Below are 24,181 nucleotides of genomic sequence, written 5' to 3' on the forward strand. Positions count from 1 at the left end.
GCGTTTGCGCTTGCAATGCCGAAGAAAACGACAGGGCGTTTGCAAAGTCTCTGGACGATCGGGTAGTATGGGTTTTAACAATTCAAAGTGTCGTTGTTTGTTGGCATGTTGGCTGCGATCTCTAACAGAACACGCTACGAGTTGAACGTTTAACCAGACCGAGGGTACCATATTTTCGAAAAATCTTCTTCTTCTGGGATCGTTAATTTTGCCAACAGGATATGAAACGATGCTTTCGACGAAAAGGACATTGACTTGTACGGTTAAAACTGCGTTGTTCTGCCTTTTGTACGGATAAATACTCGTTCGAGCGATCTAGTCGTTTCCTCGGTCAGTTTATTCCCGCCACGGCAAAACGTAAACTTTTTCCAAATTGTGAAACCGCGTTCGACCCACATGTCCGACAGCGGGTTTTCGAACCGATACTTACGACACTGTGCAACATGATCTTGGAGAACCGCACGCGAGCGGTTCGTTTCGTTTCTTTTCTTTTCTTTTCTTTCTATCTTTGCCTTTATACCGTTGCGACGTAATATGCTCGGGCGTAGTAACCTCGCATAAACGCGTACACCGAGAAAAACAGTTGGAGCGAGTCCGGGGAAAGACGATCATAGTTTCCCTAAAAGGCCTTTTATTATAGTTTTCCACGCTCTCTACAAAGGAAAATTTTACATCGCATCCAACCTTGAACTTTTTCGGTCTCGAAATAGTTTTGTCTACATAATCCAAGACACGTTAAACATGCAGGTTATCCGATTATGCGGCTCGCTCGATTTTTTTTATTACGAGCATCGTTATTTATTCGAAGCATTAATATTTTGATATAAGGTCTTGAGTGATATAAACATCTATCTTGTTTTGAAATTGTATTTTTTTTTTGGATTCGTTATTTAGCTAGAAAAGATGTTGCGTTTGCGCGACCAAGAAGCCAACGAACAACGATTAAATAGCATTTTTTGACTATAAATCTTGAGAGATTTGCAAAATTGACGCGTCGCTTTCACGCGGCGTCGCGTCGCGTCGCGCCTCGCCTCGCCGATAATTTATGGAATTTCGAAATCGAAGATCGTGCGATTCGCGCAGGCATCGGTTCCCGAAGAGACTGCATTTTTAATCGAAACGTTACGTTTCTGTTTCAGGATACATAAACTGCAATGCCAGCACGCTGCAGTCGCTCGCGCAGTTACACGGTGAGTAAAAACTGCTGATCGATTGTTTCGTCCTTTTGTTGGTTCGTTCTCGAATCCGGCGAGTCGAGTCGAGTCGCGTTCGCCGACGGAAGATCCTGTTCCCTCGGGTCGAGAGGAGACCAACGGGCCACGGCACGGCACGGCACGGCACAGCACGGCACGGCACGGTCAATTAAAATTTATAGTTGCGCAATGCCTCCTTGTATACCTTTCTGACGGCAGTCGGGGAAACACGACACTCCTCCTTCTTCTCCGCAACGTTCGCTTCCTCTTTCTACATCGTAATCGCTGGAAAAGGACTAGCCGCAAGCCTGTACTTTGCTCGGTAGCCCATTAGAACCGGCCGCGCAATCTTATCTTCGATTTCTTTCGCCTTTTCCTCGCGTTTTTCCCTTTCGCGCAACAGCCCTTCTCGCAACATCGAGCTGCGAAACTCCTCTACTCGGACTACTTCTGCCAATGTACGCCGACAGAGAAACGATACCTACTGTTTAGGAAAGAAAAACGGCTACAAAGGACACTCGGTGTCGCGAAAAAAGAGAACAAATTCGAGATCTTGTATTGTTCATCTCGTTTTCTATTCCGATAATCGACGTTCGAACTGCGCGTTGGTTTTTCGAAACGTATTCTGGGTCCGTTCCGAGTTCGCACGACGAGAAAATAGAAATTCGTGGTAGGAATTTAAACGGCGAGATCTTGCAAAAGGAACCGGCTCGTCGATTCTCTTGTTCGCGGAGAGCATTCGCCGTGAATTTTGTACCGGTAGCTGGTTGATGGCTTGTCGGAGATCGAGCGCAGACTGAAATTACACGAGCATGCCATAGGAATCGCACGCGTGACAGATATGCACGGAGTCCTCCGTTGATGAGGGACGACTGTCTATGCAGAATCTCGGCAGCGTGAAACGCAAGCGTGTAAATACGAACCGTTTCGTAACGCGGACTTTGCGTCGCGTCGCGTATCGATAATTCTGCGACCAATTTCCATTTCGGTGAAACGCCAAACAAGAAATCCAACCGGTTCGTCGAACACGGAGAAATTTACGACATTTGCTCGTAAAATATTTTTCTCCGGTGCTTGGATGTTTCTCTTGAAACTAAAACTTCCATTCGTCTCTCTTTTGACGCGTACCGTAAAAATCGAAGGAAACGCGAAAATCCGAGCACTCGGTTTTGGCGAAAATTCCAGGCAAAGGGTAAGAGTAATTTCGTGCAAACCATCGGACCGAATATGTGTTTAAGGCCTACCGTAATTCTCTAGTTGGCCAATCGCTCGAGCAGACTTGCAACCGAAGAAGAGCTGGTTTGCGAAATACGTAAACGAGCCCTGTCTCGACTGGAATGTTACGCGTTCGTCCGAGCAATCGGTGCGAACGAGCTAGCGTGTGCCCGCTAACGATACAACGGACCCTCTGACCTTTCCACGCACGTCATTCTGTAAATTGTATTCTGCCACCGTTGCAGTCGCTCCTGTCCCGAAGTTCTCGCTCCTCGAATGTTCGTTTCAAACGGTATTTCAACTTGGGAAAACGGACGACTTATTGTTATTACCGTTATTACGCGAACAAACCAAAAGACAGGCCGCTAATAGGAAAGAAACATAGAAAGGGACTCTGTCTCTTTTCTCAACGCCGATACCACCAATTCCGATTCCTTTGCGACTTTTATCTTTTGAAACCGTAACGCGCGCCGGTCCATCGTAAACTCGACACATTTATTACCCGTACTCTTAACGATAAGTAAAATAAACATTACGAAAGAACGTAAGCCATTTGTCTCGGTAACGTTACAAATACCGTTTCGAGGCAGTTTAGCGTTTAGGCTAGGCGTTTAGACTTTGTGACGTCGAGTGACGCAACATAGTACATTTTATGTAAACGATGTAAAACAATTGCGCATCACACATTGTCGCGCGAGCCAGTAAATCACCTGGTTTCGCATCGTTTACACAAAATGCTGTGCCGTGTTACGTCATTCTCGTCTATTTGCATTTTAATGCGCGCCTAATATCAGAGTTTTAAATGCGATTACTTTAAAGATACGTAAACGAATACGTAAAAATAAACTGGTGAAAGAATGACCGTACAAAATAAACGTTGGTGCGCGATACATCGAACGACCGGCGAAATTAATCCGGATTACCGCGTTCGGTGAATGCACAGACACGTGTCGCGTGTTTCGTATTCTCGTGGCTCGACCCTTTTTCGTCACGGAGAAAACCAATAGGTATGCATAGAGTGGTGGTTGGGAGGTCAAGGCGGACGCGTTGCATATTCAGCGGATGCAGATTCCGCGCGGACCGCAGCTACCGAAACAATAAGTATGTACATTAATTAGCTGGCAGAGGAGACAGAGGGTCTCGCCTTACAACAGCCCAATACCCTTTACGGTTTCACCTTTCCTGCGTGTAACTTGCTACGGATACTCCATAAATTCGACCGATCTTCGTTATTTAGACGACGGTAACCGCTTCGATTTTATATATGCAGCCTCTAAACGAACGTATCTTCGTCTCGTTGTTGCTCGCCGTGATGAATCGTGCATTTACAATTTTATTAACGAGACGTCTATTTCGCGCCACCGTAATGATTCCAAAGAGTTCGTAAAAAGATTTTCATCGTTAACCCGCCAATCCCATTGGCTAAACTTCCTCGAATGGCAAAACAAGATCACGAAGCAATTTTAGCAAACTTGGACTCCTCTTCTGCTGTTATTCGCTACTTTCCTTGCTTGCATAATAAGACGGAATAAATAACCGAGCTATTGCCTGCCGAGTCTAGCGTACCAAGTAGAAGACTTCATTTCACGTTCCCTATGCATATGTACGCGTTCTCCGTATGCCGTGATCCGACAAATTTATCGTGACGTTGCGTAGAAATACATATCTTCTCGAATATTCCTTTGGTACCGCAAAATTTTCATACGAGTCCCGCGTGGACTAGAAAAGGAAGGAACAGAGGGGAAAGGAAAGTAATTGTAGTAAATTCGGCTTTAACCAAACACGTTTAGCGCGATGATTAAATATTTTAATCGTTGATGCCCCTCGTCGACTCTACTAGGAATCGACCTGACCGGGCGGATGGACGTTGGAGCTTCGAGCGGACGCTGTGAAACGCGCATCAGAGCCAAGGCGCATAGTTTTCCTTGTCCCACATTTCTAGTATCCTTGGCAAAGTTTCGCGCCGTCGATGTCCAGGATAAATATTCCTGCTCGTTGGAACGTGTAAACCCCGTTGAAAGCAATTTGTCGACGCCTTATCTGCATTGGACGTTTACTTTTCCCGTTCCGACGATATTATATCGATCGTTGTCACGTTGTTTTTCCACGCCAGAGATTCGAGTTCTGTTCGGTGAAAAGATGGACGATCGACAACTTTCGATTTAGTTATACAATAGATTGCGAGTCGTTAAGAAAGAGCGGTAAAGAATCTCAACGAACGCGTACGAGAGGATCGGTGAACGACTGGACGTGTTGGAAAGTTTGAATTGGAATAGAACGAGGCGGCACGATTAAGGTTTTCTGCCATCGAATGTAGCTCTATCGAGAAGCGAGTCGAAAGAGATTCGTTGAAAAGTGGACAGGTGACATCCGAGCGAGGCGTTCAATTATTGTCGCGTCTCTGTGTTTCGCAAGATACTCGCGAGTAACCCGTTCTCCTCAAGGCCGATTCTCCGGCCAATTAAAATGAACGATTATCGTAACGGAGCTTATCGGACCGTAGCGTAATTGCCACGGATCCTATGCGGTTCGCGAGCTACTTCTCCCCGAGAGGGGTATATAACAGGGCCTAAAACTGGCATCTGGTATAACGTGACCAGGCGACGCGTGACTGGCCGCTCATGAGAGCACGTGCTCTCTTTCCCAATTGTTCCTGCTACGCCACGTCACGCCACGCCACGCCACGCCACGCCACGTCGTCGCGAGTTTCTGTGTCTCTCGCCTCTGAATCGCTCCTTAACCGTAAACTGCTAGGACCCCCTGCCGCTCCACGGACCTTGATAACGCTTGTGAAACTAGCATTACGAGCAACTGTGCCTCGCCGTGGAAATCCCGTGTAAGAATGGAAACAGGTGTAGCCGCACAATGAATCTTGCGTGCTCGCGCGTCAATCCGTTCGCATTCACCTGGATTTTTGTCGGTCGCTGAGTCACACCCGAGACAAATACAGAACGAGAGCCATTGTTTCGCGCCTTCGTTTGGGAACGAACTTCGAGGAACGGTTTTTCTATGAATTTAAAACCTGATTGCTCCTAGAACGTAGATCCCAATTAGGATAATGGTATGGTCTGGCACAAGCGCGCGCGTTTCACGTTTTATCATTTGTACAAGTTGTTAAGAATGTACAAAGATGTAAAGTTATAAAGCGACGAATGTGACCGGTTTCGAGCACGAACCAAAGGGGGATTTTGTCGCGTAAATGTTTGAAAAATCGTGCGACCCGAGTGGAGTAATCGCGTGTCCCTGGTTCTCGTTCTCGCTTGTCTCGTTCCGCTGCTACTCGTATCGCGCGATCTAATGTATCGAAGGATAGTAAGCGAGAAGCAAACTCCGTTCTCGTAATTCGATCGGTTCGAATCGATACCACGGTGTAACGGTATACCCAACCGAGCTGTTTGCACGCTCCTCGCACCAAGTGCGTGATCCACGACGGTCCAACAACAAGAAAAATACACCTCGAAACCTCTGCGTTTTTCAAAATTGAACAATTCTCGCAAACTTATCGTGCACCTTCTCTTTTTAAACGAATAAATTCCGAATATAGAATATGCGGAACATAGTCTCAAAAGTAGAATGCAAACCGTGACCGCTTAACGCGATTACTTGTTCGGTTTCGTACGGCTCGAACGTCCCGATCGGATTTTAACCGTATCGCGAAATGCCGGGAGAAGAAGGTGAAACAGAAGGTGAGAAAGAAACAGATGGAGACCGGGGATACCTGTTTTCAAGACCTGCCTTAACGCGTTACGAGACGTGCCTCGTATTAAGAGCACTTTCGCGTTCGCGGTCGACGCAAAAACGGAGAAGCGACAATGCCTTCTCTGCTACGAGGCGAACACGCGAAACTTTCGGCAAATCCCTCGCATTCTTGGTATATGGTTGTAGAAGGTAGTCGCAACCGAAAACCTTGCAACGTTTCGCGAATCAAACAGTTTTCGAATAAATTATATCGAGACATTGATCCCGTGTGCTCTTAATGTCGGTATTGCTGTAAATGTCGGCTGTTCTTCTAGCTCCCTCTTTGCTCGATCCGATTCGAGATGCAACCACGTCGAAAGCACGCGAGACGCCCCACAGTTTCGCTTGCACAAGACTTTTAAAAGGTCAGGAGTGTAGCGCGTTGTGGATTCCCTTTCTTTATACTAGAATCGTCGCGTCGCTGTAGATTCCATGGTTGGTTGTTCGAATATCAAACTTGAACATCCAAGTAACGCGAATGTCTATTTTTATTCTTAAAAATAATACGAAACGAGAATTATTCCACCTTCCGAATCATCCTTGTAATCTCTCGTTTGAAAGTCGTTTCCGTCTGGTCGTTTAAGCGCACATTTTTTCAAGTTTTTCCCGGTAAAAGAGCTCGATCAATTATCGCGTAATGGTTGCATCAGGGGTGTGGCGAATGGAACGGAAGGCCAGCATAAATAAAACAGGATCGTTCGAGGGACCAAGTTGCCGAGCAAAATTCTTTGATCGCACGAAATTTGAATTTCTTGCACCAGTAAGCATCGTCCGTTTCACGGACTCTTTTGTAGGGGGATTGCGGGCTAAAAAGGGAGACGACGAGAACAGGGGATACTAAACGCGTAAAAGATGCAACGCCCCTGACGTGGACCAAGACGAGCAAAGGGAGCGGGAAGCGACGCTTGGAGGGATAATGAATGAAATTAGGTGTAAATAAAGGAAAACCAGCCTCCCCTTCTCGGTCCAGCGACGTTTCTCCGAACTCGGAGACACTGATTTCGCTCTTTAATCGATGCCTCGTGCCACTTGCGTCGATATTCTTTGATAAACTCGAAACGATTTTCTTTTCCAGACTGAGAGTACTCGTATATACGTGAAAGAATAAGTGGAAAATGAAGCGAGACGTTTTTGTACCGTCTGCTGGCGAAATACCCAATAAACTTACAAAGAGAATTCGACTCGCTCGAGATAGTTTAGTATCAGCGTGCTTGTAGCCTCGTAACGCGACAAGGGCTTTCACTTTTTCCTCGCACCTAATTTTATCTAAGTTCGTTACCCTTAACGGGTCTCGGGTGTACGCAAACTCGGAAACGTGCATCCGCAGACGCATTCCCCGACGCGACGTTTCTACGTATCCATGGCTCGAGCAATTTCACAGTTGACGTGTCTCGCTCTGCTCCGCGCCGCGCCGCGCCGTCCTCTTTCTATTTTTTTCTCTCTCCCTCTCTCTCTCTCTCTCTCTCTCGGTGGTTAGATCGTGGCGTAAGGGGTTGGCGAACGGCTCCGGGGTTGAGGGTGCCAGGGAGACGCGCGGGTCGGAAGTTGGAGAGGCGGAGAGGCAACTCGTCGAGGTCGGTGGGACGAGAAGGACGCAGAAGGGCTGTCGTAGACGCGCTGTGGCTCTTGAGACGCGCGCTCGTTAATTTACAGGATTTTCTAAGTCGTTAATAAGCCCATAATTACGAATTTTTATAAGTTTCGCTCGCAAACGGAAAGACCGGAAGGGAGTGGGGGTGGTCGAAAGGAGCGGCGGGTGGGCTAGACAGTCGGCTGGCTGGGAAAAATGAAAAAGCTGACGAAAACGTCGCACCTCCGGTAACGTTTTAATTGCTGCTTTCCCCTGATTACCATTATCGTCGACAGCCATTGCCGCTCTTGTGTCATTCTGCCGATTCCAATATTTCTCCACGGGGCTCGTTAATTGATACAGTTCTCTTCTTAGTAATTAACGCGTCTTCGCTACTTTCCTACCGATTCCAATATTCAACGCCGGCATCCTTACGTAATGAAACACATTCGTGCAAGAAGAATCTATCGAGGACCAGTTTTCTTCCTTTGGATCAACGGATCAACGGTTACGCGCGTCTATAAATCTTTCCTCGGATAAAGATCTCTATCCGAAGCGTCGAGCAAACCCTATATTTGTTAATCTAGTCGACGAGTAACAGCGAAAAATAGTGGAAAGGATACGAACAAAATGCTAATTATTCCCAACACTTTTCTTTTACCGAATACGTGAAAATAATTAAAAAGAGTGCGCAACAAGGGTGAAAAACGATCCACGAACTTGTCTAAATTCCTTTCGTCGCGTCGAAACGCGAAAGTGCCAAGTTGTCTATGCGTTCGTCGATCGGTCGATCGATTAATCGACCGTGGCATGTTTGTCCGTTTAACGAGCTGGGTGCAAGGCGCGTGCCTCGACGGGTTTTATTCTTTTCCAATTTTTATTGTAACTCCGGCTGAGCCGGTCTCCTAACTTTCCTAGTCTCTTTCTTTTTCTTCCATACTTATTTTCTATCATTTTTCTTGACATATTTCTCTTCGTGCCGAGTTAGTCTTTCTCGACTCGCGGAACGTGCAAAGAAACGAAACAGAATTACTTTTTCTAATCGCCCTACAATTTGCCGAGAATTATTTTCTCGAAAACTCGATTAAACGTTTCGATGTACATACGTAATACCTGGTCGACGTTCATCTTTGCGAACGCGCTGGCATCCTCGGGCAGCAAACTCATCGCAAGATTCGGTATACGTAAAATACGATTCGGTAAGGTTCCTATTTCATCGTTAATTGTGATTCACGAGCGACAGCTGACGTCGATACGAGCTCGTGTTGCAAAGTCGGTGTAAACATCGTACAAATTTAAATAACGATATATGGAGAGAAAGTTCAAAATGAATCCTTCTAGAATGCTTTTATCGCGATCAAGTTTTGATCAAATCCTTCCGTATACGGTCTTGGGATGGTATCGATGTGCCAATAATATTCGCTTTCGTTGACGTTTTCGATGCGCCTGAAACAACTTGCTTTCATTTTATTTTGCTTCTAATGCTTTCTCTGTTTGAAATTTCGTCGATTTCGATAAACAGAAATCACGGTTGTTTACGATTCGTCGTTCGTAACTTAACTTTAACGATTATCGCGTCAGATAAATAAATGAAATTCCCTTTAAAGCGGAAACGGTAAAGGAGATTCAGCAGCGAAATTGAGTCTTTCTCTATCCGATGCGGACGCAATTTACGAATTTCTCAATTACGAATCTCTACGTCATCGAAAAAACATCGTCTAGTAGACCCGAGATGGACGTCGACCCGGAGTCTTTGACGAGAAAGTCAATCCCTTGAGCTTTATCTAAAATTAAATCAGCCGCCGTAGTAAGGAGACACCGGGTAAATCGTAGCGGGGAATTCACGGGAGTGCAGGACAGGAAGAACGTCATGAGAGAAGAATGGCCGGCATCGTCCATGAGACAACATTCATTATATTCCCTCAACAATGGCCGATTATTACGATAAATCCTCCTCTTCCTACGTAACCGGCTTTTCCCCTTTTACTCTTCAAATTGGATTAGTGGCCGAGCTTCTGTACCTCCGCCGCGCCGCGCCGCGCTACGCCGTGTCTCGGCTACCATTTCTCATTGCGCTCGAACCGAGGAAAAGATTGATTCGTTCGTTGCTTCTCTTTTCGTAACGCACAAGAGAAAATATTTAAATAACTTTGAGTAGCAAACTTAAAGAATAACAAGTGTATAGACTCTCTCTATCTATGATCGTTTCGGCTACTAACTAAATTTGTACAACATGCGTTAGGGTCGCGAACCCTTAAAAAAAAGGTGACTGTGTAGCCAAGCTGGGACCATTTAAACACAATATTACCTTTTTGCTTGCAATCAACGTAGGTACGTATGGACGAGATTTTATCTCGAATTTAATTTAATCGAACGTAATAAAATCAATCGAGAATGGGAAAACTAACGAAATCCAGGGAGAAACGGGAAACGATCCGAGTTTGGTGTCGAAGCGAACAAGGATGGCTGGCGCGACGTTTCGAAATTTATGAGGTTCGTATCGGAAAGGAAAATCGTAGCGGCATAACAGGGAGTTGGGGGGCGCGTTTATCGCACAAATGTTGCCCGACATTTGCATATCGGTCGTAAAAAGTCGCGTGACCAACTGTCCCTTTCTCACCATCAGCCCTCTATCTACGGTCCCCAAATTAAGCGGCGGCGCGGCGCGGCGCGGCGCGGTGTCCAGTTAGCCCGTCGAGCGTCGCCGAGGGTGCCCCCGTAAAGGAAAATTTCTATTTTTATCACGTTCGTCGAAAGTTCACGTTCGACCACGCGGAAAAGCATCGCGTTCCACTCGGCTACCGTAATTTATTATGCATTAGCTCGGTGATTGGCTCGAGGATAAGACGATCGGTCTTGTTGGCTGACAGCGTGGACGTGATCATAGTTCTGCTCGTGGCAAAAACAAAGGAAAATCATTCCTCGAGTCTGGGTTAGGTCCGACAATTTCATCGTTGCGTTCGTCCTATCGAACGCGCCATCTGTTCTCTAGCCCCTATTTTCATTAGTCTATACCGATGGTAATTAACTTACATTAGGAGAAATTGGTACTTGTAATTTATTAATATTAGTAATAATTCGTTAAAATGACATTTTTAACGAATCTCGTCGGTCCCTTTCAATTACGTTTCTTTTCGATCCTACGACGAACGTCGGCAAAATCTAATTAACTCGTAACAAAGTCATCGAATTTTCTCGGCTCAGCGTTAAACGCGTTAATCGGCCGATACGGTGGTTCGATCGGAGTTCTCGAGGCCAGAGACTGGCCTCGTTGTAAACGCAATTACGTAACGAGAAGGCAACGCAACGCAACGCGTCGGGCAACGGATGGCGCGGAACAACGCGGCTCCACTTATTAACCAACTTATGGACCGACGGTTCGACGCGAGGGTGGAGACTCTGGGGAGGAAGCTGTTATTGGTTTGCGCTCGTGCCACCGCACAAGCAAACAGGGTGAAGCGTACCATATTGCGCGTAAATAGTCGCACACGATTCGTCCAAGGTCCTCGGTTCTGCTTGGCATCGTAGTTGTCGCAAGCGCAACATGAAAATCGTGGAAGAAAAGTAGACTCCGTAGTTCCAGTAGGTGTCTGGTGACGCGAGGTCACGAAAGTTTCCATCCGAAAGCAAAAATACCGAGCGTGTGACGCAGCTTGTAACGCGTTATTTCGGGCTTGGCAGCTTTCGCCGTGGTTTCTGCGTGAAATCTCGGCCCCCGATTCCTCTATCGGGCTTCTCGGCGAAGCAGCAGCGTCGTGGCGTTGTGCGACGCTTTATCAGAATTCCGTGTTGCTGGACTCGCACGGACACGGTTGCGTGATCAGTTGCGTGGCCAGAAAGAGAGGGAAACGGAATGGCACACGAACCATCGACGCTAGAAAAACACGATGCGCCAGTAAGGGTGCCTCTCGACAGGGAAGGAAGGGGGTGGTTCGAAAAGGGCATTCACCTCGATCTACTCCTGCACGCGTTTCTTTTCGGCGCGTTTACGCGAATACAGGGCATTTCGTAAGCCACGATATGCCCGCGAAACAAGAAAAACATGTTTTTTCGTAGCCTTATTGGACCGTAAGTCGCCCCTCCCTCCCAGTGGCGCGACAGTCTCTGACATTCAACCGTGTCGCGCTTTACGAAGGAACCTTCTGCACAGCCGACAAAGACAACAGGCGTTCCCTGCATTCATTTTTTCAATCGATAACTTTCCTTCTAACGTTACAGTTTGCCCCACTTTTCCCCCCATTTCGGCCTTTTCTCTTTTCCGATTCCCACTGGCGACTTCCGACTCGATAGAAATAAAAATCTGATATTTTCTATACTACTATCGAAGAAATTAATATTAGAATTTCGAATAACCTGATTATTATTTATACGATTGAGAGAGAGAGGCTTTGTACGAACGGTAACGCATAACGAGCAAAGTGATCGTTGGAATGAACACGATGTTTACGGAGGAAGGAAAGCTGGTCATCCAACGGCGCACGTAATAGAAAAAGTGCTGATACAGAAAAACGGGAGGAGACTCTGCCCACGCAAAAAAAGCGCGAGGACAAACTTCCCACGCAGAAAAAAGGCCAGTTCGTAATCGTGTAGGAAATCCTTTTTTAAGCCTGGTACACACGCTCGGGCTCATTGATACGATGCATTGTTGCAGAGTCGAATCTCGATGGCGTAGCGTCGCGACAACCCCTCAACGTCGACGGAAAGAATCGAACGCTGCCTCTGCTCCGTTCGGATTTGCGGTTTCGTAGCGCAAAAATTTATAGCAGAGTCGGGGAAACTTGTTTTACAGAAATATTCGGACGAGCTAAGCTAGTTTACGAGCGAATTCAACGTTTAAAAGCGTAGAGAGATGTTGTCCGATATAAAGCGAAACGAGTATCGCGCGCTTAGAATCCAGGTCCGCAGAGTTTCACTCGCATACAAGTATGCGGTAGCACGTGTTCGTGACGTATATCCACGGCCCCTATCCGAGGCTTGCGCGCATAATGCTATCAGCCGTTTGGCGATACACCCACGTATCAGCCAACAGCCCGTATCAGCTACCTGCTCGACTTTACCCGCCCGTACAGTACGAAGAAAAAGTTGCTTCGTTCCATGCATCGAAAATTATACGTCCGACGCGATGCACGTGTCCTTGGTCTGCGCGCGACCCCGCACGTACTAATTTTTACTGACGAAAATTTGATCGCGACCTTGTGTTATCGTAACGTAAAGGAAAGTTTAAGGGGTAACGCAAACGATCCATCGCGGTGTACCGAAACGATAAACCGTACTTACCGAAAATGGGTAATCGTTGTAAAAGAAACCATTTTGAGCCTCGATGGTGGATCTGACGTTTACGATTGCCCCGTGACCAGTCCTCCCCGTCATCTAGGCGCAAAGACTCCATAATGCAAGAAGGGTAGCGGCTGTTGTTTACGGTGGTGTAAAATAGTGACGCGCACCGACGTAAAATCGCATGCACGCGTGCCAAGATATCGCTGGGTGTCTGAGGGGTGGGCGACAAAGGATAGCGTAGCTGGAGAGGGGCGGCATGGGCACGCGGGGAGCCAGAGCTACCTGTAATATTGATCCGTGCAACCTCCTAGCGGCAGTGCCGACGCACGTTAGAGGGATGTTCCATAACTGTCGCCGAGCGGTGAAACGAAAACACCGCAGTCTTTCGTCCGCTCGAGACCCGAATCGACTTTAGTCCTCGGTTTTTTTCGGCAAAGCCCAACCAGAGACAGACGACAACAGTGTGTCCCTTAGCCGAGCAACGATCCATTCGAAAGGGAGAAATCCTGGCACCGGGTCGTTGCTAAAAATATCTCTGACCTTTGACTCTCGTTAATGCTTTATACGCTGGTCGATAAAAATTGTCGACGAAATCGAGATAACGATGGATATGTTACGATAAAATATTCTCCGATTCCATTTTGTCCATTACCTCGCGATGTCAGGCTCTTGTAACAATAGCCAAGTTTTGTGTACCGGTAGCTGGCAAACGGCGACGATTCGCGGCAGTCTCGTCGCGTGTAAACGAATAGCCATAAATTATAAAAATTTACGAGAAATCTTTAGGGCGCATCTTAATGTCACGCGTGTGATGCGAGGTCGCGCGTGGAAATCTTCGTTAGGCGTTGACGATCTAAACGGAGGGATTCTCTCGGAGTTTCGCCAATCTTTGTTTCGATTCGCAAACGTCACGGTCAAAGTGGGCGTTCTGGAAACGATTTAAAATATCGCGGTTACTCCTGGTCGAGCGGCTTTCAGTCGCTGAGAAGCTTCCATTAAGGTAACTCGATAAATCTCGCGTATAAAACACGTTTGTGGGAAGAAACTTTTGTTTTAGTAATGGCCCGTTGTCTTTAAAAATCTCTTTTTTCGAATTTCTCTCGAATTGTTACGCTTGGCGAGCAATAAATTTCTAACGCGACAGAGGTAGTTGGCACAAATGTCAGCTACGAAATTTTGGAGGGCTGGTTTATTGGAAACGAAGGTGGAATATCGTTCGGAGGAATAAACGGAGAAATAATTAGAACGGAAATAAATGGATGGTGACGCAGACGCTTCCCTCGCGCGGCCAAAGCCGTTCTCGATTAGTCTACGGGTGTGTGTAACGTGAAACGACGCGGATGAGCACGAGCTATGCAAAAGGAAGCGACGCTGACGCAGGAGGCGGCGGTGAGTCAGCCACGTTGGTTGGGGCTGTGCGGCGTGGGGAAAGTGTTAAATAATTTTGGCCGAAAGGCTCGTCCCGTCGCGTTCCCCGAAATGCAAGCGCGAGCACTGGTTCCCGGCTCCCGGCTCCCGGCTCCCTGGCAATAAAGGTGCGATTATCCGGTGCAGATTATTATACGTGTCGGTGTCGGTGTCGGTGTCGGTGTCGGTGTCGGTGTCGGTGCCGGTGCCCCCCGTCGATCCCTGGAACCCTTGCGTTCGCGTTTCGTGACTCGAGTTTATTCTGGTGCCACGATCACGCATGCACCGACTTATTCGGCCCGGGCAGCGCAGCGCAGCGGCCGGCAACCGATCGTTGCAAAGGGCCGGGGAACCTGTCGAATCGTGATTAAGCCTCGAGGTGCTTCCCCTGCTCGGGGGTGGCGGCAGACCTTCTCCGAGCAACCTATCGGCCCGCATCGTCCCTGGGTTTGCTCCCGCTTCTTCTTCTCTCTCCCCTTTCTACGAATTTCGCCCTTTACGCGTGTAATAGCATCGCGCGGCAGACTGAAATGCCCGCTAGCTATCACACGACCTAACAAATAATAATAATTGTTTATTTAACCGATCGATCCCCCTTTAGTTTTCGAAGATATAGTTTAACAATCGAAAGGAGATTTGATACGCGCGTATCCCAGGGGTGCTGAAATTACGGGATCATCTAAAGTTCCATCGACGCGAAGCATGGCTGGCACACGCCGTGCTCGTATCGATTAGGAGGTTTTAGTCCCTGGGCCTGGCCTCGATTGCTCGTCAATCATCCGCTAAACGCTCGACGTTAACTTTGATCGAAACCAGGGTAAGGCCTTCCATGCTCGTCCGCCTGGAAAATCGGTCAATAATGCCACACGAATCGAGAAACAACGAGAAAGGTTGTTCCTCTTCCTCCTCTTTCTCCTTTTTTCCACGGTTTCCATGTTCTTGATCGTCCATCTTCGCCTCGACTTGAACTCGGCGCACGTGCTGGTAGAAACGGGATTCCGTTCGAGACTCTTAATCCTGGTATCTTTGCTCGGTTTTCTCCCCGTAGTTTCCTCCCTCGGCCACGTATCGATTTACAGCGCACCTAGGGCAGCTTCGTGCTCCGTTGCGCAAATGCCGTAAAACTAACGCTCGTTTTAAACCACGGTATTTTTCGCCGCCCTCCAAGTCCCCGTTTTCCAACGAGGAAAACGCAAGCACCGATTATCGTCCAACGCTCGCGACGTCTAATCCCCATCACCATTGCGATAGTCAACGAAATCCAAATAAAATAAATATAATAAAGGAGTTTATCGAGACACGTTCTGTTTATGTAACTCGTATTGCATCGGAAAACAAGGACTCAGCTTGGTCCGTCATCTTGGAAAGCAGCTTCGTGGTCTTCTAGAAATATTGTTCAACGATCTCGATAAGAGGATCGATGTTTGAAGGTTTCCGGCATAAATGTGCGTGCATTCCGATCGGGAAGATAGTCGTCACAGAATCGCTTTCTTGGTCTAATTATAAGACGTCCACGTTCTCTGCGTGCATTCGTTAGCGCAAGAATGTATCGTTCTTCGGCGTTAACGTGCGTGTGCTTCTTTTGTTGGCCGAATACGGCAATCCAACCGGATGAACGACGAAACAGAGGACAATGGAAATTCTCAGCCAGTAAACCTGACGGTCTTAACGCTCGTCCGTTTATTAGCCTGCATTTCATTCGTTCCCTTCCGCGACGTTGCTCTTTCGTAATCACGGTCGCGAGTTTTATGCATTTCATCGCGTTTCGTTCGCGATCAGTTTCGTAAAGGAAAAACGCGCCAGTGATCGAACCAAAATGGAACGACAGCCATATTTAGCGAGATACGTTCGATAAAATAATTTTTAGGGCTAGTAGATAAATAATAATATAACGAACGGTTTCGAAATTATTCGAGAGGTCGATTACGATGAGTCACCGCGTTCAGTTGCAGCAATAATAAGCACGAGGAGATAAGATATCGACAATTATCGCGAAACGACAGGTCGATCTACGCGTAGGAACGCAAAGATAAACAAGATTCGCGATACTTTGGTCGCCAACCGAGTAAACGAGTTTTTCTCGAGGTACGTCCGTTTCTAGAAACGCGATCGAATCAACGACGGCAAATGTAACGTCGAGTATTGACGCGACCTATATTGCGACATTACCTCCCCGGTTTGCCCTAAAAATAAACGACACGGCTGAGAGAGTGGTTCGGAGTCGACAACCCAATCGTCGCCAGGCGCAAAATAACGACGTGCTCTCCTCGTTAATCCACGACTTGGTTTCGATCTAATTACGCATCTCCGAGCACACTTTGCTCCTTAGCAGATGTATTCTGTCTATTTACATATTTTCGGACGGCGAACGAGAATATCGAAACTATTTGTGAAATATTTGAAAATTCGAAGAAATAGAATTTGTCTTGGTGACAGATTCGTGCCTCCTAAATGGTTGTTCGAACAACGAGTGATCGAACAACGTCCAAGGTCTGGTTTTCGATCGAGCGTCGTAAATCGTTTACGATCGAGACCTCCGGGAAAGTTAGGCGCGCGCACGCAGTGATTGATGGGAAATCGCGAACCAGGAGCTGTTCGAGGCTCGAGGACCCGGTCGAGTAATCGATAGTGCACCGCCAGCAGGCAAAATCGAACGGGTAGTCGGGGGAGCGAAGGTGGTACGCAGCTTGCTTTCACGTAGAAAGGGTATCTTGAGGAAATAATATTCTAAGAAACGTCGTCGGGTGCAGTGGAAATTCGTTGCTCGAAAAGGAACGAACGAACGAACGATTTGGTGGTCGTTACGTAATCAGGTTGAAAGTGTCGATGCGTTTAGAAAATTTATCTTTCGACTTTGTATCTTAGGCAGTTGGAATTCTTTCTATCGCGGAGATGTTATAAAACCGCGATAAAGATAATTCCTAAATTTCTTATCGCGTTTACGACGAACGCGTATCATTTACAGAAGGTATTTTCTCGATCCGGGTATAATTTAGGAACGTATAATCGAGGAGCTCGATGGGAAAGGGGCATCGATTTCTTCTTTAAAATAATCATATTTCGATACCGAATTTTCCCGACTTTTCCCGAATTCGCAAATTTTTAGTATCGCGGCGTCCACTTTCCTACCAGGTAATTCGACGAACAAACACAAAATTACCGACGCGACGATTCGATTCGCTAGAATCCGAAACGCTCGATGCTCGTGGCGATTCAGCGACGATCATCTCCGATAGGATATTCCGAATCCATTTCACGGTGAGAGACCGCGACCGACATAAATGGCCCGATTCCCGTCGCTGGCTCTTCCTTCCCCTGCCGTAACAATCGAATCGAACGCGCGCGTCATCGTCGTCCTCGCCCTCGACTCGACGGTTTCCCATCGAGCAGTTTCCATACTCCCTAGCACCGCTCTCGCCTGCTTATTTCATCGAGGGACGAAACCGATTCATTCCTGCCACGCGAATTTGCAAAATTAAACGAAATCTCCGACGAGAATACACAACCATGCGCATCGAGCCGCGCGAATTCCCATTTGCATAAATAGAAAATGGTCGAATATCTACCACCTGAATCGAAGAGCTTTCTAGAAAAGGAACCCCCGTAAGAAAATGCGATCAATCGAGTCCATATTCCTTTGTAACTTTTACTTTTATTTTATTTTATTTTTAATATACATAATTGAAATGTAAATTTATCGCGTTCACGGTTGGAGCGAGAAAACGTGAGCGTCGCAAGGCTCGAATTCGACTGTTTCGCAAAACCAACGTCGACCGTTTCCGCTCGGTTGTGTTGGCATGTCTTGTTCGTTTTCTGTTTTCTCTTAACGACAGCAAGAAACAAACAGTTACGTTCACGCGACTCCGAGTTTCTTTGAGTTCGTATCGCAACAAAGATTTGCCAGGAATGGCGACGTTTATCAGAAGAGCGAGATTTCCCATTAGGAGACGATACAGTAAGTTTTTGACAACTCGAACCACTGAACTTTACGAAACGTGGCGTCGTTTCTGCCCTAACCATTCTCTTCCTAACCCGAAGCTAACGAACTCGTCGTTGCTTGATTATGAATCACTTTGCGATTTCCTTGTTCCGCCCGAGGGCCAAAGGCTCGACTTTCGAGCGTACGTTACATTTCCGCTAACGCCGTTGGCCGTTGCTCGTTTTCTGAATACACGTTTTACCAGAAAACCCGTCATATTTTATCGAGTCGTGACTCAACGTATTCATAAATAATTGCCCATTTATCGAGATTTAACGTGTAAAATTGTTTGGTTCCAGGTAAATCGCCGTTCTTCCCGAGTCTCGAGGAACAGAGCGGAACCCTGCTGGAGGATCCGAACGCACCGAATCAATTGGACGGCGTTGGCGTTGGCGTGGGTGTCGGTGTCGGAGTTGGCGTCGGTGTCGGCGTCGGCGTCGGTGTCGGCGTTGGCGTCGGGGGTGGCATAACTGCCTCCCAGGCTGCACCGCTTTCGTCGCCGAGTCGGAGCAGTCCTCACAGCCAGGGTAGCGAGACCGGAGAACGCTTTTCTAGGAAAGTGTTTGTCGGCGGATTGCCACCAGACATCGACGAGGGTACATTCGCTTTCTTCTTTCGTTTACTCGTTTATCTCACCAATTTTTTCATTAATTAATAGGAATACTTAAAACAATCTATTCGATATCTTTTAATTTTACCACTAAACTTATCTTACAATATATGTATATTCATTCAGGTTTCCCTGCATAAATTACAGCTTGTTGATTGTATTTACACCGTAGGTTACGAGCTCGGCGACGTTGACGTACAAAATCTAAACTCCTGATTAACTTTAAACGAGCTGCGACCGATGCAAAATAATTTTCATCGTTCGCGATCCGGCATATTCTCTAATCGTCCGGAATCTACGGTTCCAATTTAACGCGTCCTGTGTTCGAATTTCTACGCTTTTGCAATGTGTCGCAATTTTCGTGTCGTTTCAAACTCTCTCTCTCCTGGTTCGCTTTCACATTTTCTCCCAGCACAATGTTTCGGAAACGTAGGATGTCTCGTTAACGACTGCGTCCGAAACCGTCCCGTTCGATTTTTACTCACGCCCGGCTGTAATTGTTTTATTGCAGAAGAAATCAAAGCCAGTTTTCGTCGTTTTGGATCGTTAGTCGTCGATTGGCCCCATAAAGCGGAGAGCAAATCCTACTTTCCACCAAAGGGCTACGCTTTCCTGCTTTTCCAGGTAATTTAGAAACTCGTTTCTCACACGACTCGCTTTAAATGATAAAGGATGGATCCGCGAATAAAACAGGCACGGGTTACGAACGAACGCATTAACATCATACGCGTTTCCTATTTTCAGTGAAAGCAATCGAACGGAAACGAAAGTAACGTTACGTTCCGTGACTATCTCGAATATCGTCCGAGACTAGGTCTACTTATTGCTGCGAAATATGCATTACGATGTGTCCGATTTCGTCAACCGTTGCGCTAGAAATTGCTATCGAATCGGTCTGCAGTGTGAAAAGATCACTACTCGAAAGCAATCGTGTATTAATTTTCAAAGTTAAATCGTTCCAGATAACTCTGGCTCGTTTTCACGTTAGTTCAGAACTCGGGAATATGCATCGAATACATGATTGTCTTGAAATCGGATCCTGTCACGCGACCGACTAATTCGGTATCGTCCCATTTATGCAGAGCGTTCGGCAGCGTTACGAGCAGACCGTAAACGAAAGTGCTCGTATGGACTGTAAATATTGTCTGACTCGAGATTATTTTCGGACTGTCTAATAGCCCGCGTGAATAGATCGTGTCAGAGATTCATGGCAGACTTGTTTCGCACGCAGGACGAAGCGTCTGTGCAGCAGTTGATCGACGCGTGTATTCAAGACGAGGAGAAACTGTATCTCTGCGTAAGTTCACCGACGACCAAAGACAAGCCGGTACAGATCCGACCATGGCGATTGAGCGACGCGGACTTTGTATTGGACGCATCGATGCCGCTGGATCCGCGGAAGACCGTGTTCGTGGGCGGTGTACCGCGACCATTGAAAGCCGTGGAGCTGGCGATGATTATGGATCGGCTTTACGGCGGCGTCTGTTACGCAGGCATCGACACCGATCCTGAGCTCAAGTATCCCAAAGGAGCCGGCAGGGTCGCCTTCAGTAATCAGCAAAGCTACATAGCTGCCATATCGGCTAGATTCGTCCAACTGCAGCACGGCGACATTGACAAAAGAGTAAGTTTTCCTCGATCGACCGCGAGTTCCATCCATTCCATGCAACCGGATTATCGTTTTTAACGGTATATTTCGTTACCAAGGTCGAAGTGAAACCATACGTTCTGGACGATCAAATGTGCGACGAATGTCAGGGACAACGTTGCGGAGGTAAATTCGCGCCGTTCTTCTGCGCCAACGTTACCTGCTTGCAGGTAAATAGCCCTTTTTCTCGTCGTTGTTCGCTACTTTCTTTTTCTTTTTTTAATGTCGAATGTCGGATCATTTTTCTACCGCATTCGAACTTTTCGCCCTGGCTCGAGCATCCGAGGGTTAAATACCAAAGGAACGAATCACTCTATAGATTCGTGATTTGTTTGTTTCAGTACTACTGCGAGCATTGCTGGGCAACGATTCACTCTAGACCAGGTCGGGAATTCCACAAGCCGCTGGTAAAGGAGGGTGCGGATCGGCCTCGAGCCGTGCCTTACCGCTGGTGTTAACCCCAGCTGCGTTGTCCCTAATTATCTCGCAACCCTAGCTAATTAACTACCACTTCTACAAACCACCCCATCCCCCACGAGACACTTTACCCACCTCTACCTCCGCCTCTGCCTCTATCTCCATCCACCCCCGGCCGTGCTCATCACCCTCCGTCTCCGAAAACGAAAAGAAATACCCTCCATCCAGTCACGACACACCCCAACTCCCCGGCCCGTCCGACAGTCCGTCTCACCCTTATCACTACTTACCTACCGGAACACACAGCCCGACACCACTATTACTACTACTACTACTACTACTACTACTACTACTACTATTACCACTACTACTACTACTACCACTACTACTACTACTACTACTACTACTACTACTACTACTACTACTACTATTACCCACTCGATCGTCAGTACTACCACTATTCTACTACTACCACTATTATCGCTACTACTATTACTACTCTATCACTACTACCACAATTACTATTCAACTACAAGTTACTTCAACTCCACTGCTACTTTAACACTTTTACCGGTTACTCGACGAAGAAAACCACCCGCTGTTACCTACCAGCCGATCCTCTCGGCGTCGCGCTGACCTTCGATCTCCGATCTCGCAGCATCCGGAGCACACCCTGAACGATACACGGTTTAAGATGAAAAAGAGAAGAAACGTTCGTCATTGGCAGAGGAGACTCGTCGACCTCGCTGTCGAACGAACCGACCAACCGACCGACCGATCGACCCACCAAATGCCGAAGGAAGAAAAAGAGGCCGCGAGTTGGATGTTGCGAGAAGTCGTGGTCGTTGAGAAGAACGAACGGAAAGAAGAAAGAACGGATATGGATTCTCGGTACATCGATCGTTCATACGTACTATCTGTCGGTCGTTGATTAACGCGCTCGGTCTGTCCAAGATCGAGTTTATCTTAATTACCGAATCGTTACGAATTTGCTAGCACCGAGGGTCGAGTTCGATCGCCGAGTGCAAAGATTCGCGAGTTCCTCTTCTCCTTGCCCGTTCGCTCGTCTCATTTTTTTCTCGCGGCGCATCGGGCGAAGGCAGACAGAGTCCCTCGTCTATCGAACACCGACCACCACGAGGAACGTGCTTTGGCAACGAGCAGAGCCGCACGATACGAACCACCGTTGTCCGATAATCGCCTGATCCTTTTGTACGAGCGAGTCACCGAGACAAACGGAGAAGAGAGGAGTTCCTCGTCGACGAAACCGGCGCAACACAGACTTTTCTTCTTCCTCCTGATCGCCAGCTGTCCTTTGTTCGAACAGCCAAGATCAAGGAAGGAAAACCGAAGAACCAGGGGAAGATGATGTCTCTTCCTTTCGTCGATCGTCCTACGTTTCCGTGGACGATCGTGAGAGGATCGAAGCTCGTCGATGGAGAACGCGACGCGGCCGTCGGTCGTCGTCGGAAAGGGCGAGCTCCGGCCACGAGATGCACGAAAGAAACGAAATGGTAAGAAAATATATAGCGAGTACCTGATTCGACGCGAAACTGCGAGGTTTAAAGATCGATAGAACGGGAGAAAGGGAGAGAAAGAGAACAATCGAAAGAGTTAAAAGAGTTGTCGAGACGAGCGCTGGTAGAAACGCGAAAGAGAGTGATAGAAAAATAGAGACGCGAATCCGGGAGGCGAACCGTTCGCGATTCAATGTTGAATAGATAATGAAAAACATCCACGCTTCAAACCGCTGTGTATTAGATAATTCTCTGTATCACAGTCTTTAGCTCTTAAGGACTTATTGAATATGTTACATAGGTGCGTTATATATAAATATATATTATACATGCGTTTATCGCGTGGATAACGCGATTCGCGCTCGTAGACGGAATATTTGAGAGAGAGAGAGAGAGAGAGAGAGAGATTGTGTGTGTGTGTGTGTGTGAGAGAGAGAGAGATATGATTTTTTACTAATTAACTTATCCGAGTGCGAAGCGTAGGAAAAATTAAAGAAAAGGGGGAAAGAGTCATAGCAGGGGGTGGGGGAGAAAGAGAGAGAGAGAGAGAGAGAGAGAGAGAGTGCGAGTGAGTGAGTGAGTGAGTGAGTGAGTGAAAGCGAATGAGAACGAAAAAGTTGATGAGGATAAAAACACAACGTAACGGAGCGTAAATGGAATATTTAAAAAGTCGATAGTTGAATTTTCGTAGCGCGCGATCGCGTGTTCTCGCACGTCGCGTCTGTCTAACCGTACCGGATTCTCTGCCAATACTTGAAAGCAGCGCGAGCGACTTTTTACGGGAGTCGTTTCGGGGGGAAAGAGAAGCGAAAATGCGGGCCTCGGGCTCCCGTCGTACGAAGACAGTCCTGCTCGTTTTCAAAAAAAGAAACAAAAGTAGAAAATTAACTAACGCGTCGCGGATACGAGAACGTAAAAAAGTACGCGCGATAAGTACACCGTTGGTAAATGATCCTGCGGTGTCGTATCCGGAAACGATTGGCACGATAACGGCCGAAGCGTAACGCTGGTTCTACGTACGTACGTTTCTCTAGCTAGGCCCGCACGTTCCTTCTTCGAAAAACGAACGGTGAATATCTCTCTCGCGGAAGTATATGTATATGTATACTTGGAATAAGATTCGACTTCTCGAACCGCGCGAAACGGATGAAAGGGAGAAATCCTCGACGTCCTCGAAGAGCCGGCGATCGAGGTCGTAGTTAATTGGCTCGTCATACGTCCGATGAAAGATTGGAAATGCGTACGAGGAGCAAAAATTCTTTTCGCGCCAAGTTATAAACTAGACTGTTAGTAAAACCGCATGAATCCCTTCAGTGTACATACTGGCCCCTCCTCTGCCGTTACGATACGCGCGTAAAATGGCGGCGGTCGAATGCACCCTTTCTTAATCCTAACGAATTTCTTCGCTCGGTGTATATAATCAAACGCAATGATGCAATCGACGTAGTTCAAATGAAATCTCACCTCGATCGAGACACATGTTATTACAGGTTCTATTCTTCGAGGGAAAACCAGCGGGTTTTTCTCGACGGTAACTTCCCGGCGTGCCGCTTCCCAGCCACCGATCGTTCGACTTTTTCTTTTTTCCAAGTGCACGACTCTGCGCTCGA

The 24,181-nt window shown here is 47.2% G+C and overlaps 1 protein-coding gene across 2 annotated transcripts in view; it reads left to right on the forward strand.

Annotated features, from left to right (window-relative positions):
- Positions 1-24,181, forward strand: part of Orb2 (cytoplasmic polyadenylation element-binding protein orb2) — an 81,285-nt gene that overhangs the window by 48,862 nt on the left and 8,242 nt on the right. Inside the window, exons 3-8 of one of the 2 annotated variants that reach the window (XR_013080023.1) lie at positions 1,140-1,190; positions 18,679-18,975; positions 19,501-19,613; positions 20,221-20,613; positions 20,697-20,807; positions 20,979-22,568. Coding sequence is in view for 1 of the 2 variants with exons in the window: in XM_076769165.1 (XP_076625280.1) it covers positions 1,140-1,190; positions 18,679-18,975; positions 19,501-19,613; positions 20,221-20,613; positions 20,697-20,807; positions 20,979-21,095 (1,082 nt within the window). In the remaining variant the exon portion in view is untranslated. Of the gene's footprint in view, positions 1-1,139; positions 1,191-18,678; positions 18,976-19,500; positions 19,614-20,220; positions 20,614-20,696; positions 20,808-20,978; positions 22,977-24,181 lie in introns of those variants that run through there. The other variant, XM_076769165.1, reaches the window with a different exon arrangement.

The sequence above is a fragment of the Colletes latitarsis genome, chromosome 7 (assembly GCF_051014445.1).
Source record: "Colletes latitarsis isolate SP2378_abdomen chromosome 7, iyColLati1, whole genome shotgun sequence".
In the NCBI taxonomy this organism is placed as follows: Eukaryota; Metazoa; Arthropoda; class Insecta; order Hymenoptera; family Colletidae; genus Colletes; species Colletes latitarsis.